Genomic DNA, 16957 nt, shown 5'->3' with positions numbered 1-16957 from the left:
AAGCCCGGTAACATCTCGGCTTAAAAATTTAAAATCCTATAAATACATAATAACAATTAAAATAAGTTTTAAATAAAAAGGTCTTAGCCTGGCACTGAAAAACCAATAATGATGGTGCCAGGTGGACCTCTCTGGGGAGTGCATTCCATAGGTGGGGTGCCACCGCAGAGAAGGCCCTCCTCCGGGTACTCACCCTCCTAATATCATTCACGGAGGGTTCCTGGAGAAGGGCATCTGTTGCCGATCTCAAGGGGTGGGAGAGCATATATGGATGCAGGCGCTCCTTTAGATAACCAGGTCCCAAGCTGTTGAGGGCTTTATAGGTCATAACCAACACCTTGAATTGGGTCCGGACTTCAATTGGGAGCCAGTGAAGCTGACGGAGAACTGGGGTTATATGAGAACAATGCCCAGTCCCCGTCAGCAACCTGGCAGCTCTATTCTGCACCAATTGAAGTATCCGGACCGTCTTCAAGGGTAGCCCCACGTAGAGCGCGTTACAGAAGTCTAATTGGGAAGTTACCAACGCATGTGTCACTGTCGCCAGGCAGTCGTTCTCCAGGAAGGGATACAGCTGATGGATCAGCCGAAGCTGAAGGAAGGCACTCCTCACCACCGCCATCACCTGAGCTTCTAGTGACAACTCAGGGTCAAGGAGCACTCCCAAGCTGCGAACCCTGTCCCTCAGAGGGAGTACAACCCCATTTAGGACAAGGCTCAAGTCCCCCATCCCGAGGCCCGAGCCACCCACCAACAGGACCTCCGTCTGGATTGAGCTTCAGTTTGTTGGCCCTCATCCAGCCCATTACCTCGGCCAAGCACCGGTTCAGTACAGCCACTGCCTCACCTGGATCGGTTGAGAAAGAGGTAGAGCTGGGTATCATCAGCGTACTGATGATTCCACAGCCCACACCTCCTAATGACCTCTCCCAGCGTTTTCATGTAGATGTTAAATAGCAAGGGGGACAAAATGGAATTATTGAATTTTTTTTAAATGCAGACACTTTTAATTGCTATTTGCCTCGTGGTAGCACCCAAATAGGAAAAAAGCTAAACCATTAGTTGAGTCTGATTAGTGTAGGATCTGCTGTCCAGTGCAGGTCAAAGTTTTGTGGGGCCCTGTCCACTCACCACTGCTGTCACCAGCTGCTCTTGCTGCTTGTCTTCTTTCACCTCGCTGCTACCGCTTGCTTGCTCGCTGGACAAGCAGAGAGGCAGTGAGCGAGTCCACAGTGGCACCGGTCCCCCCTCCTCCTCACTAGTTCCATTGTCCAGGCCAGCAAAACAAGCAGAGGAGCACGCAGATTGTGGCAGTGAAGAAGAGGAAACTTGTCTGTGTGTGCTTGGCAGGTGCCTGACATGCCTACACTTGAGGGAGCAAACGCTGCTACTAATCAGAAGTAAACAGCCACAATTTCAGAATTTCAGCGGGGGAGAAAAAACGGGGAAAGGAAGCATGGTGGCCTGTAATTACATTTTTGGAAGAACTTCTAGCTTGACTATAAAAGTATATGTTTGTGTTGAGTCTGCCAGAGGACTTGACTTTTTATTTGTCTTTTCTTTATTTTTATTTGTTCTGTGCATGGGCAGCAGAGAGAAAAGTATTGGCTTCTAATGGGATGATTTACTTTTAGTTGTATTCTTTGCATGTTGTGTATATTTTGGATTTTTTATTTCATAAACTTTTAATTACGTTTAGGGGGAAATGCCAAGGGTCGGCTGCCTTGCATTCTTAAAAACCAAGGATCTAAACGAATGGATTGAAATAGAGATGTGTTTTGGAGATGCATAGGAAAGTATAATTTTACAGAGGGGGAAAAGAAGGTAATTAAACTAACACCTCTCTGGCAGTTTCTCCCCTCTGGAGCAGCTTTTGAGGGTAGGCAAGGGACATATTGTTAAAGAACTTAGAGGAAATGGAAGATAATAAGCTGACCTTGGGAATTACTGACCTTTTTCTCATAAGTCTCCTGAAAGCCCCTGAGGCCTAGGAAGAACAATAAGGAAAGGGCTCACTACACAGCGTAACTATTGCAGCAGCAGCAAGTAAACTAATCCACTCCCTCTGCCCTCTCCCTTCTTTGTATTCTGGAAAATTCCATGCTCCAAGTGGCAAGCTGGACTATGGGATGCAGGTGCCAAAGGAAAGAAATGTAGGCAAGGAGAGCTGGGAAGGGAAATTGAGGCAGGAACCCTCCTGGTCAGATACAAACCATCTTGATGGCCATGTTTCCATGAACTTCCTCCCCAGTTGGTGGGACATTCACCAGTCAATGTGGATTTATGACTCCTAGGATTATCTCATATACAGCTAATAATGGGATCAATAGGACTGTATTGAGGTTCATGGTAGATACAGAGAACTCTTTTTCTTGGAAGAAGATCCAGAGCAAAGATTTAAACTCCAGCAGAGGCCTGTGCCAGTAAGATGAGGGGGCACAACCCTAAATTTGAAAAGGGAAAATGAAGAAAATTGTCTTGCAAGAAGAAAGGGGGGAGGGAACATATGAGACAGTGTATTTTTGGCATCTAAATTTTGACAGCTGTGCATGCCGTTTTCCCTGAAGATGAAAAGGTATTCATCTACACAAAGTTAGAACAAAACGTTTACAGATCATCTCTGATATGCCGTGATTGCTGCAGAGCTCTGTGCAATAGTGTGGTTTATAGAATGGGTGACAGCGTAGCTGTAATAGGATCCAGCAGCCGGGAATGTAGGCCAGTTCTACATTTTGCAGATCACTTTCCTGGCACTGGGTTTGAGGGGCCCTATTAAGGGAATGGAAGCATCTGCAGCTCTGCGTTTATATGGAAATAGGGTGGCTACCCCTCCCCTCAAGTATTCCCAGTTTTTAGTCAAGGGAGGTTTGCTTTCCACCTTTTCTTTGAGATGAGTTTTGCAGTGTTAGGGAAGGGTATTCATGTGTCTGAAGTAATGACCAGTAAGTGACCAGATTAATCTTCATATGCAACTTTACAGGTATTGTTTACAGCAGCCTTCCCCAGTCTGGTGTTCCCCAGATGTACTGAATTATAACTGTCATCATTCCCAGGCAGTATGGCCATGGGAGTTGTAGTCCAAACAGCTGGAGGGCTCCAGGTTGTGGAAAGCTGATTTATGCTGATTACTACTAAAAATACAGAAGAATACGATGCTGCAGAAATGTCAGGTTAGGTTTTGACCTGTCTCAGAAAACGTGTCTCATCTGTGAGTGCTTTCACAATGATAACACCGTGTTACCCTGAAAATAAGACCAGGTCTTATATTAATTTTTGCTCTAAAAGATGCACTAGGGCTTATTTTCAGGTGATGTCTTATTTTTTCATGTACAAAAATCTACATTTATTCAAATACAGTCATGCCATCTTCTGGAACATCGTCATAACTCTCCAGACCCCAAATTGTGATGTAATGAACGTACTAAATGTCCGTCTGGATAATGATCTTAACTGGGGCTTGTTCTGGCGGTAGGGCTTATATTACAAGCATCCTGGAAAAATCATGCTAGGGTTTATTTTCTGGTTAGGTCTTATTTTTGGGGAAACAGGGTAGTAATGCATATTTTCTCCATGTTGCCATCTCTGCCTTCAATTAGATTAAACTGGATTTTGCAGGTCTGGATCAGCCCACAGTGGTATCGTCCCTACAGGCTCACTAGTGAAATCCTAGTACTATGACAGGCCCACCGCCTCCCTCCAACGGGACAACTGACCTTCCTTGCCTCTGTGCCTTGCTATCCCATCCCATTCCTGCTGCTTCTGTGGCTTTCATAAGCCCCCTGTGAGATTCATTCCCAGTGTTTCCTTTGAATCCATCTAGAAAGCAAGACAGAGTGGTATAGTGTTGCACGGGGATACCTGTATGGAGGGAAAGCCTGCGTGCTCCAACGGAGCAAAGCTCAGGGAGCCAAGGTTTCGTTTGGGTGCTAGGAAGCACTTCCTGACAGTCAGGACCCCGAGGGTGTGGAATGGGCTTCCACGAGAGGTCGTTGAGGCCCCATCGGTGCTGGACATCCACATGGTGGGCATGTCGTGAGTGGAGCCGGCTGGTGCTGGAGGTCAGACTAGATGGCCCGGGAGACCCCTTCTGACTTGCTCTGTTTTCTATGTTTCTATGTTAACTCCCACCAGCCTGACTCAGCATATGCAATGCTGACAAATGATGGGAGCTTATTTCTTTATTTATTAGATTTATATCCCACCTTTTTCTTAAAAAGAACTCAGAGTGGCTTACATCATTCTCCTCCTCCTGTTCTCAGTCCCATCCCCACAACAACAACCCTGTGAGGTAGGTTGGGCTGAGAGTGTGTGACTGTCCCAAAGTCACCCAGCTGGCTTCATGGCTGAGTGGGACTAGAATTCAGATCTCCTGAGTCCCAGTCCCATGCTCTTAGCATCTGGAGGCCCACAGGTTGCTCACATCTGGTACAGTGGATAGTGTGTTGAACTGGAATCAGGGAGTGCCAGGTTTGACCATCCAGCCAGCTGCAAATCTCAAGATGGCTTTGAGGGAAGAATACATGCGTTTCCTAACATAGGCTTGCCATGAGGATAAAATGGAATTATTTCTCCCGTTCAGTTTTTTAGCTCCTTGGAGTAATAGCAGGATACAAATGAGATAGATATATATCAATTTAAAGAAAGTGTTTCTGTACAAGCTAGAGCATGCACTTGGCTTACCTTCCAGCATACTTATCCTCGAAACACACGCAAAAGTTTACAAAGGATCTGCCTGACTTCAAAACTGTGTGACTTCAGTCTCTTGACAAGACAGCAGTAAATCAATCCTGCCATTCTCCAGTGAGCTTGCAACCAGCTATTTTGCCAAGCAACCAACAACACAAGCTGCCTGTTTCCATACAACTGGTGCATGTAGCTGTGAGCATCTTGCAGCACTTTTTAACAAAAAAGTTAAATTTTCCTCTTTGAAGCCTCTGTGTACCATTTCTTTCTCCTTCGGAAATGACAAGGTGAAGGTGCTTGTAGACAGTCTCCCTCGTAACACTGAGTTCTTGTGTTTTGCTTTCTTGTTTGTTTATTTCCTCCCCCTTTCCCCCACCTCCAGGAGAACCAGCAGGAAAGCAGCAGGTCCCCACATTGGCCCCCGCCTCGGAAAACAGCAGTGCAGCCCACAGCATTGTCAGCACACAAAGCACACCCTGTTCCAGCAGCAGCACGGCCTAACCCAGGGGCAGGAGGCACGTCCACGGAGCAACGCAGGAGAGCAGGAGCTGTTCAGGAGGTGTTGCTTGTTGTTTGCTGTGACTGGTTTGGATTCTTTGGCAAAATGAGGAGGGATTTTCTTCATTGTTGTGTCTTTCCTGGACAAACATGGTCCTTGGACTTTTTGCAGCATGCTTGGCTAACACATGACAAAGCTACTATTTATATACATCTGTGGACTGAGTAGAAGAGTCCACGGGCTCTCAATGTGAAACACAAGCCAGGTTTTCGCCCCCATGAATGCTGCTTTGTCTGTACAGAATCGAGATGTTATGTTCCACAAATGTCAAGGTGACACAAGGGATCTGTAAAGGGATTTCAGTCTCATAAGCTGGGGTAAAGGCTTTGTTTTCCATCTCCCCACCCCAAGACTTTCCACCACCCTTTAGTCAGGGGATTCCATCTCTTCAGAACAAGAACATTGCAAACACAGAGTGATTTGCCATTAAAGATAAGAACGCGTATTGATTTTTGTAGCTGCGCATGACCACTCCTCAGCAGCTCCTTCTCGATGATTCGTATCATTGTTGAGCCAGCAACAGCCACATTTTGTCCCTGCTGAAAGGATTTGCATCCTCTTAAGTTTAACTTTTGGGATACCAGCAGAGACCAATGCCATAGAACTATGGGTTAAACAAAACGTTGATTAGTTATTTCTAAAGACACACACTTATTCATACATCCAGAAGCTTGCTTATATACATAATGCAAAAAATCAGAGATGTTCCGGTTCTTCGTTTGCCCCCTATCCTTATTGGGAACTCCCAATTTTCATTCAGAACCTGTTTGTCTCATCTCCTTACCCAGAAATCATTTCCAGCACAGTGTCTATTATCTGTTATATGTAGTCTGGGAATTTGCCTGTAAGGCATCACAGAAATAGCTTGCCTCAAAGGTTTGTTTCATACGTGCCTGCAAGCATACAGAGCTCCTGCACATGCAACAGTGAATAAGGAAAGCCCATGTTTACCACACCTAGCATGTCCACACAGAAGCACTCTGGAGCTGTATTCTGAGGGTTCTGGCATACGCCAGAATGCCAAATGTACATAGTTAGCACATGTGTGTGCACAATGAGGTTATACAAGCCAGTGAGCCAATTCTGAACCTTTGGCACACCTAAATATACTCTAGCATAAGAGGAAGTGCCAAAAATCAGGAGAAATGTAGAAAAGAAAATGGCCAATCAAGAAAGGTTCCAGTGTTTAACCAAGTCAATGTCTATTGCGAGGGAGATGGTTTTTGTTTGTTGACTCATGGTGACCTAGAAGTATATTCTTTCTAGTACCAGCATTTCTGAATTTGATGCAATCAAGTACCAGCATTTCTTAATTTGATGCAAGGACATCAGATGTGTTCACAGTTTGGAAGTGACCCACATAGCTGAGCTTTTAAATTGAGCAATGATTTTAATATTCTCATATGACCTCCATCACAGAACAAGGCTGTACAATGTCTGTATTATCACCTAGTCTTTTCATCAAAAAGTATTTGGGTCAGGCCTGAATTCTTCGTGGTTCCGATTTTTCCTTAATTTTATGGTGACTTTATCTTTCCAGAGGAGACAAATGTTAAGTGAATTGTTCTGTATGACTCATAGTGTATCAGAATGAACTGACTCCTTAAAAGCCCCTCTACATTTTGTACCCACTAGCTAGTTAGTCATCTCAACATTGCAAGTTGATATATTCCAACATAGCAGTTGGAATGCAAAACTGGTACTAATATTTACAATATTCTTAGAATGCCTACCTCACCTCCCCCTAGCTGTAACATGCCTACCTAATGAAAACCGGAGAAAATTATTGGAAACTATTGGAATATTAAGCTGTCACTTTATGAATTGAAAGATGTCCTTCTGGTTCCTTCCTTGAGAAAGCAAACTAAGTCCCACTTCCCTTTTGCAGACAACCAAACATTGCTCTTATAACCTTCTATGGAAATTGCTCCCCCACCTCCTTTGCTGGACCAGACATTTTTCTAAAGAACCATAGTGTTCAACTTGCAAGAGAATTCTACTACAGATTCAAGCTGTGGGGATATATTCATATCGGTGAATAATTGAGATCAGAATGAGTATGATAGAAGTGGCATGGACAAGAATACATGATTGTTATCTTCAATCAGGAGTTTGAACGGCATCCTGTAAATACTTTCCCATGTCAGTCAAATCCTTAAGGTTGAGGGTTCAGATCGAACTGAGTTTGAACTGCGATCAAGAAAGGTGGTGGGATGGAAGGCATGTCACCATCTGGCCTTTTTGGTTTGCTTGCTTACTTGTTCAAAGGGGAACACAAGAAGAGTTGGGGATTTAGGACAGCTCCTCCTCCCCAGAAAACATGAATAGAAAACCCCATTGCTACTCATATTACTCAAATTAGTGAGACAACCTCAAATTACTGAGGTTGCCAGCTGACCGGAAGGCTCTCATTGAAACAGGTTGTTCTTCTTCGTGGTCTCTGTGCATCACACATAATGGGTACTGTGCCTGTGCAGTGCCTGTTGTCGGCCAGAATACCAAAGCTACAACGGTTTTTGGTGGGAACGCCGCACCCCTCCCCCCTGGTGCTATATAGGGCGGAGCGCCTGCCATTTTTCTCAGTCTTCTTTCGACCACTGATCACATTGCCTCGAGCCATTACTCTGTCTTCTCGTACCTGATTGTTGTTCTCTTAAAAATTTTCCAGTTGAATCTATCCAAGTTATTTTCCCTTGTTTCCCAGTTAATTCTCTTCCTCTTTACACCTTCCAAAAAAAAAAGTTTAATATCTCTTTTTTTCCTTACCTTTACTATCTCCTTCTTATCTTCTCGATGGCTCAGCGCATGACTGTTTGAAAGTGTTCAAAATGCGGGGCCAAAATGTCCCCAGAGGACCCACTTGAGCTCTGCCTCCTCTGCTTGGGAGAGCGGCATCACACCGACAAATGTGGGCACTGCCAGGCCTTCGCTAAACAGGCCAGGAAAAACCGAGACAACAGGCTGAGAAAGATCCTTTGGGATCAGGCCTTACAAGCCTCCAACGAGCTCGTCGCCCAGCCTATATGGCCCGCCCTTCTATGGTGACCTCCCCTCGCCCACCGTCCAGGGGAGTTGCTTCCGAGGAGACCTCTCGCTCCTCCCACTCCTCACTCAAACAAAAGGAGAAGCGGAAGCATTCTGTCCATGGGGATCCGTCTGTCCCGAAGGAAGCCAAAAAAGATAAGTCGGGCAAGGCTAGCTGGAAGCATAAGCTTGCTCCAGAATCACAGAGCGATTCGGATTCGACCGCCCCATCGGTCCAGACAGCACCATCGATCCTGACACCCTCTGCACCAACACCAAGGGCGTTGATGCAGGTGATGCTGCCTGAATCCCCACAAAAGGTTGAGCCTGCGGTCCCAATGATGTTGCATCCACCTGAACCCGTCGTTCATGGGTCTATGTCGGATGGAGAGATCCAAGACTCTCCTCCACGATTGTTGCCGTGCCATCAACTGGCCCGCTGTCCAACTCCAATGCCATCCTCTCCGGAGGCCCCTCGGAGGACCACGGTGGTCGAACCCCACCAGCACCGCCACTCATCTGGTCAATCTGCCAGATCATGGGTCCTGATGCCTTACGAAGGTCCGGAATCCTCACAACCTCACTATTGGAGACACCCACCCCCATACAGCTACTACCAACCGAGGGAATATAGACATCGATCCCAACCGACAAGGGCTGAAGCTCCTTCTACTTCAGCACCGACGACCTCTCACCATCCTCCTCCTCTGGCTCAATCATCCTCCAGTCTGCCATACCCATATGACTCGGACTCTGAGGACTTGGATGAGTGTTCTGCATCCCCTGCAGCAGTCATCTCCACCCAGGGACCTGGGTTGCCTGAAGAATCCTACACTACCTTTGGCGAACTTATGGACCGCTTAACTAGAGCCTTGGAGATTGAAGTTGAGCACCAGCCCAACATTAACAAGGACAACTTCTATGATATTGTCCGTAAAGAACAATCATCCACTGTTACCATCCCATTAATTACAACCATCCCGTTAATTGCAACCCTCCCAACCAGCCTCAATCGACATCTAGGAGGTATGAGTCCATGTGCAAAGTCAAAGAGCAAGATATTCCCTTCCTCTGAAACATCCGAAGCCCAACTCCATTGTGGTCGAGTCTTCCCAGGGGCGAGACAACAGGGAACACTCAGCCCCTAGGGACAAGGAAGGCAGAAAAATTGACCTTATGGCTCAGCAGATTTATGCGGCTATGGGACTGGGCTTGAGAATTTCCAACTACAAGGCAACGATGGTGAGGTATCAGTATTTTCTGATGCAGCGGTTGGATTTGATCACCTCGTCCATCCCAGAGCAACAACGTGACCTGGCCCAGGTTTTCATAAGAGAGGCTATGTAGCTCGTGATTCAACAGCTCACTACAGCCCGCCGTCATGTTGATTGCGATTCATGCACTCTAGTTGGCTCCGTCATTCTCCGAAGGCATGCCTGGCTATGCTCCTGTAATTTTCCAGAGGAAACCAAGCGACGGATCGAGGGGATGCCTTTCGACAGATCGGGCCTCTTCCACGACCAGACAGACCACAAGCTCGAGCATACTTAAAATGCTTGGGCTATCGCTAGGAAGATGGAAATCCCAGGCTCGACCCATCGTAAGTGGCATCAATCTCACTATCCAAGATATCAACCTTACCACCGTTTCCAGCCACGCCAACAATTTCCCCAGTGGCAACAACGAAACTGCACGCAACCAGCTACCCAATATCAACAGGGCCGCCGCCGCCAACCCACCGATAAGAGGCAACGTTTGATAAGAGGCAACAAGTTTGATGTCATACCCCCTTCGGGTCCGGTATTATATACCGCCCCATCGGAAATTCTTAGAGACGAAGTATCTCAGCTACTCCATAAGGGAGCAATCCACTGAATCTCCCATTCCGATGGACTCTGCAGTTTCTACTCCAGATATTTTACGGTACCTAAGAGGGATGGTGGCTTATGCCCCATACTTGATCTAAGGGGCATTAATGCCTTTATTACGACTAAGAAGTTCCGTTTGACCACCTTACAAAATATCCTCCCCCTGCTAGAGAGAGATGATTGGTTCGTGTCCATTGATTTGAGGGATGCCTATTTTCATATCGGTATCCACCCATTTTATAGGAGGTTTCTCCGCTTTACTGTTGGCCCTGACATTTTTGAATATAATGTTCTTCCCTTCGGACTTGCTACAGCCCCCAGGATATTTATCAAGTGCATGGCTCCGGTATGTGCTCACCTTCATCAACAAGGTGTTCAAATTTATCCATATTTAGACGATTGACTCATCGTCTCTTCTTCCTGGGACCGACTTGTTATAGACATTGACACTACGTGCACCCTCCTAGAGAACTTGGGGCTTCTCATTAATACTGGAAATTTCCTGTCTCATTCCTTCGCAGGTCATCGAGCTCATCAGGTCACAAACCAGTTCAGTCCGGGCACGAGCATTCTTACCACGGACCTGAATGGAAAGACTCTGTTCCATAGTCGGGCAGGTTCAGGAAGGCGGACAAGTTCAAGCACTGGTTATCCAAAAGCTTCTGGGCCATATGGCTTCAACAATCATAGTTGTTCCAAATGCCAGACTACGAATGCGACCACTTAAGCTGTGGTTCAACACTGTGTTCCAGCCCCTCCACAATTCCCCGAGGTGACTTCTCCTTCCCCCCGCCTTGGTTTGCCAGACTTTGACTTGGTGGATGAACCCCGACAATCTCCTCGTCGGCGTTCCATTTCACCAGCTACAACCCTCCATTTCACTCCATACCGATGCGTCTCTCACGGGTTGGGGAGCACATTGTTCCAACCTACAGACACAGGGTACCTGGCAAACACACGAGAGGCCCAATCACATCAACTTTCTCAAGTTGCTGGCAGTTTTCAAGGCACTACTCTCCTTCGAGCCCATGCTGCAGAACCGGTCGGTACAGGTGGCTTCTGACAACACAGTTAAAATTTTTTACCTGAACAAACAGGGTGGTACAAAGTCGGTACCATTGGCTCAACTGTCCCTACAGATTTGGGACTGGTGTGTCCCCAGAGGGATTTCGCTCATGGCAATCCATCTGGCAGGAGTAGACAACCAAGAGGCAGACACCCTGAGCAGGAAGTTGTCGTCAACCCACAAGTGGGAATTGGACAACCAAGTTTGCAAAGACTTGTTCAGCCGGTGGGGCACCCCGACATTGGACCTGTTTGCGACAGCTTCCAATTCGAAGTGCACGACCTATTGCTCCAGGGTGGGATCAGGGCCGAACTCACAAGGGGACACCTTGATGGTGAGTTGGTCGGATTTATTCCTGTACACCTTCCCTCCAATCCCGTTGATTACCCGCACCCTGGAGAAGGCTGCCCGGACCGAGCACGGGTCATCCTCATTACACCATGGTGGCCCCGTCAACCCTGGTTCTCGACCGTTCTCAAACTGTCACGACACACGTTCTTCCATCTGCCACGGGTCCCTCATCTGATTACACAAGGGAGAGGGACGATTCTTCATCCCGACCTCAACACCCTCAACCTTACCGCGTGGCTCCTGCACTAACTGCCTCTGTTAACCTGCGAAGTCTCCAACAAGATACTTCGGTCTCGACAACAGAGTCTCAGTCGGTACTGAAGGGCCTCACTCAGGTCTCCTCTGAAGCTGCATCATCTCAACAAGAAATTGAGTTTATACTACAGTCTGCTCTTCAACCATCCACTCATCGATCGTATGAGGCAAAGTGGAAGCGTTTTATCACCTTTATGGAAGCCAACCATTTTGCTCATGAATTGGCTTCCATCGATACCATCCTTTCTTTCTTGCTCTCCTTGCACCAGTCTGGACTTAAACCTACCTCCATTAAGGTTTACATCGCAGCTATATCCCACTTCGTGGCCCTCTGGTTCATCTGTGTTTTCTCACATGCTCATTTGGCGCTTCCTCAAGGGGCTACAAAATCTCCATCCTCCGACCCAACCGTCAATACCGACTTGGAGTTTATCAGTAGTTCTCCTTGCACTCACCAAAGCTCCTTTCGAACCTCTTGCAACGACAGAATTAAGATTACTATCTTGGAAGGTGGCCTTCTTGGTTGCCATAACCTCGGCAAGAAGGGCAAGAGAACTCTCCGCCCTCCGTGTGGACCCACCATACCTTAACTTCCACAAGGAAAAAGTAGTTCTGCATACAGATCTGGTGTTTCTTCCTAAGGTGGCCACAGCATTTCACATTAACCAGGACATTGTGCTTCCAGCATTCTTCCCTTCCCCGTCCACCCCAATAGAAAAATCTCTCCATTCCCTTGATGTGCATCAGTGCCTAGCCTTCTATTGGTCACGCAGTGAGAGCTTCAGAAAAACTAAACACCTATTTGTCAAAAACTCCGAATCTGACAAGGGTGCTCCTCTCTCTGCCCAGAGGCTATCGAAATGGATAGTCCAGACTATTGAACTTGCATACCAGCTGGCCAAGATAGACCTTCTGGTTGCCCCTAGGGGTCATTCTACTAGACCCATGGTGCCCCCTCGGCCTTTTCATCGGGCGCCCCATTGCTGGACATTTGTAAAGCTGCTACATGGACAACTCCCTGTACCTTCACCAGGCACTACAGGTTGGACGTTTGAGCCCAACAGGATTGCTCCTTCGGACAGGCTGTCCTTTCATCCATCCTTCACTGACGACAATGACCCACCTCCGGTGAGTGAAACTTGCTAATTACCCATTATGTGTGATGCACAGAGACCACGAAGAAGAAAGTCAGGTTGCTTACCTGTAACTGTCGTTCTTCAAGTGGTCATCTGTGCAGTCACACAACCCGCCCTCCAGCCCCACTCGGTGTCGAGGGACGGGATGGTAGTCTCTCTCTATTGACTCGTCTTCTAGATGACACGCTCCACTAGGGGGCGATCTGCCAGTCTCCAGAGACTGAGGAAAATGGCAGGTGCTCCGCCCTATATAGCACCAGTGGGGAGGGGTGTGGAGTTCCCGCCAAAAACCGTTGTAGCTTTGATATTCTGACCGACAACAGGCACTGCGCAAGCACAGTACCCATTATGTGTGACTGCACAGATGACCACTCGAAGAACGACAGTTTCAGGTAAGCAACCTGACTTTCTGTTCCCATCTTTTAATAGCAGATACATAAGCAATATATTTCATTTCATGGAGATGACATGATGTCTTGTAATTACTTTACATCAATGCACAGCTCCAGATGTTAGTCCAAACAAAAGCCTGCATCCCTGGAACTGGGTGCACAGTGTCAGTTCCTCTGCTAACCTTCAACCTTGTTATCCTTTATCCCATTTCATAGCAATTTATGCTGGCAAAGGGAGCAAAATTGAGGTCTTGGCAGATTTGGAATGTATCAGAATGAAATTGGAATTAATAGAAATAAATTACTGCCTTTCTCAAGTGTTTGCAGGACTGGATCAGTGGGTGGTATCTGGACAGCCAATATGCTGCCTGTATATTTAAAGTTAATGTGCTTTGCCTAACCTTCAGCTGAATGTATTATATAATCATATATGTACGGAAACTTTTTAAATGTCTTCAAAGAAGACTAGAGTCCTTAAGTTGATGATAGTTATATTTTATTACATTAAATGTGGATATATAAAGATATATATATATATATATATATATATATTTAAATATAAGTGGCTTTATATCAGATGTTTAATTTCAGTAACTGTGAATTTTTCTGTTTTGTGCATCCTTTTCCCAGTTTAACCCTTTCCCCCTCAGATTAAAAAGAAAAGTAGAGTAATACAGGAAGTATTATAAATTTGGTTGTTGGGATAAAAGATTAAAACTGCATAAAATAATTAAATGTATATTTTTGAAAGAGAGAGGCTACATTATCAATATTTCTATCAAAATTTACTCTAAAGAACTAGATATATATTTCCAGATGTACAAAATAAAAAAGCAATATTTACAAGTAGGCAAGTGGCTTTTTAAGACTTATATTCAAGATTAAAATATAATTGATTGACCTTGATGCACTTAACTGAGAATATTTCAGAATCTCACTTTATTATATAGTGACTATATTATATCTACTTTATTAACACCTTGAGTTAATGAAAAATTCTTACTAGTTAATTAGACAGTTCAGCAAATTCCAAATGCAAATAATAACCCTAAAAATAATTGTTGTCCATTAAGTTTAGAAGGATCATGCACATGTCTTTGTTCATGTACCTTCATCCAGGGATGTGCATATACTTGGATGCGTACACAGATCTCTTGATGATGTGGGCTGAGGCCATTCCACGTGTGGCTTCATTCCATTTCTAGAATGGGAAGCTCTTGGTGAGAGAATTCCATGCATGCCAAAAAAAAAAAAAAAAAAAAGCTTCTGTGCCCATCCCTGGATCAAAGTAATAGACTGTAAAGGCCAAGAGTATTGCTGTAAAAGTTCTGAGTTCGGTGATACTGCTGGACTGAGCTAGACAGACACACTGCAAAAAAGGGAATTTCGTTGTACGCGACTTTGCTGCATGACTGAACAGTGCCTTTTTCCAGAGTCATTGATGTCTGTGTTTCTGTTACAAATGTAAACTCTACATTTTTATGTCATGTATTATTCACTGCAAGTATTTTATGCTATACTATTTCATTTCATGGTGTGTATCAGTGTTAGGTTTTGTTTTGTCATGAATTTTGTCTTGCCTAGTTAACAAACCATAAAACTGTGCAAGTAGCCAGCCTGGAGGCTGGGCATTGTCCAGCAGGAATGTCTTCTGCTCCTGGTTTGGCATTTCAAAGGGATTGTGTCAAAAGCTCTTTGAAAATGCATGAATATAATGGCTGCAGGATCATACTTGACCATAAGCTAGTTGAAACACTCAATGCATTCTAAAAGTTCTGTGAGGCAAGACTTCCTGTTTGTAGGTATCATGCTGACTCTTAACACTGCTTGGGCTTTGGTGCATTCAGCAATTTTACCTTTAATAATTTTTCACCCAAATCGCCTTGGACAAGTCTTAGATGGCATGATTTCTATATAATCACCTTCCCCATTTTCTTCTTCAAAAAACTACTGCTAATATTTGTGGTCTCCTGATCCTCCGGGTTTGGAAGTTGATTTTAATAAGCTTTGTTTAAGGAGAGCAATTTCACATTTGAGTCTTTGAAGAGACACTCGGTGAACATCGCCCAGCCCCAGTATGTTTGTCTGTCATTCACCGGCTTTAACATGCCATTGTTTGTGTTGACAATTTTTTCAGGGAGAGCATTTCAAGAACTAAAAGGATATCTCACCAACAAACTTTCACAGCAAAGAATGATAGAATTAATTACATCTATTTCTCCATCCCTTTTAATTACTCCTTCTCATATTTAAAAAAGTAAAAAATGATCTTTAAGTAAAGATGATTACTTATGATCTTTAAGTAAAAAAGATCATAGCACCTACATGATCCAGATATATTTGCAGATACAGATATCTGGATGGTTTGTTTTATGCTATCCCCATTAGCACTTCAGATTCCTTCTTTGCCTTATCAGTTTACATATATTTAATGCTTGCCTACATGAGGTGGTTTCTTGTGGTGGAACTGATAAAATTCGGAAGGCAGAATTGATGTTTCAGAAAAAATATTTCTTACTGTAAAGCATTATTCCAAAATGAATCAACTTCACTGAACTTTGCCTGTCATGTTCATATATTATCTAATGAATAGCTCATGCCTTTTCAAATATTTTGCATCTGGCAGCTGTTACTTTACTGTCACAAAATGTCAAAATGCCATGCATTGTGTAGAGTTCACACAGAGTTCTGCATATCACTTTGAAAGACAATTTTATGTTCTCCCTCTCCTCAAGTGTCATGATTGTGTAAGTGCGTCCTTGTGTTTTCTATGATCTATATCTACCTCATGCTTCGAAAAAAGATCCTAATGCTGATTGTAAGTGCAGTCCAACAGGTATTGCTATGGCGTGTCCACCATCAGAATAAATGATGGCTGGTTCACAGCATCCACACCTGCTGGCTTGCACTCTGTGTGAGTAGAGTATTTTTAATGAGGCTCGTTGGGTTTTGTTTGTCAAACCTGGGGTGTTCACAAAGCAACTGAATCACTGTCTGGCATCTGCCATTTCCCAAACAAATTTCTTTCAACTTTTTAAAAAATGAGCCTAATTACCTTTATTTGTTTAACGGAGTGAGAGAAATATGCCTGCCTAATCCCTGTGGCCAGTTTGAACACCCCATGTGTCTTTGTCTCCGTATTATGTGTATTTCCAAGATCTTTGTGTAGATGAGAAGTTGTACAGTTTTGATAATACCTTTGTCATGTTACCTTGACTCTCTGTGCTTAATAAAGGTATATCAGTTAGTAACTGAATGTGACTTTTTTTCCCTGAACTACAAACAAACCCACTTTGAGCTCTATTGTATTGCAAGAGGGTTATAAAACCATGCATTTTGTTCAAATATAATGGTTTTGAACATTATATAATATATTAGAATGAGGAAGAAGGCATAAGTGCCTTTGTTCACACTTCCTATATAGCAGATGAACAGACGCTGTGGGTCACTGTGCCCCCTCAGATCACCTTGGGGGCCCTGCACCAAACCGTTCCTGAATGCAAGGAGAAGATAGATTCCTTTCTCTTTATAAATGTGTATTTTAGAGTCTTAGATTTCTGGTTATTGAACTAATTTTAGGAAGTGTGCTAAATCTGAGTCGCCAGAAAGTTCTGTTCTCAGAC

At 44.7% G+C, this 16957-nt stretch overlaps 1 protein-coding gene across 3 annotated transcripts in view; it reads left to right on the top strand.

Moving 5' to 3' along the window:
- Positions 1–16585, top strand: part of TGFBR3 (transforming growth factor beta receptor 3) — a 175825-nt gene extending 159240 nt beyond the window's left edge. For all 3 annotated transcript variants that reach the window (XM_044432267.1, XM_044432265.1, XM_044432266.1), the window contains exon 17: positions 5066–16585. In XM_044432267.1, coding sequence (XP_044288202.1) covers positions 5066–5184 — 119 coding nt within the window. In that variant the 3' untranslated portion in view covers positions 5185–16585. The remainder of the gene's footprint in view (positions 1–5065) is intronic.
- The last annotated feature ends 372 nt before the right edge of the window (positions 16586–16957 follow it).

Source organism: Varanus komodoensis, unplaced genomic scaffold, assembly GCF_004798865.1.
Source record: "Varanus komodoensis strain SLA01 unplaced genomic scaffold, ASM479886v1 scaffold24, whole genome shotgun sequence".
NCBI lineage: Eukaryota > Metazoa > Chordata > Lepidosauria > Squamata > Varanidae > Varanus > Varanus komodoensis.
This window is presented reverse-complemented; position numbering and strand designations above follow the sequence as displayed.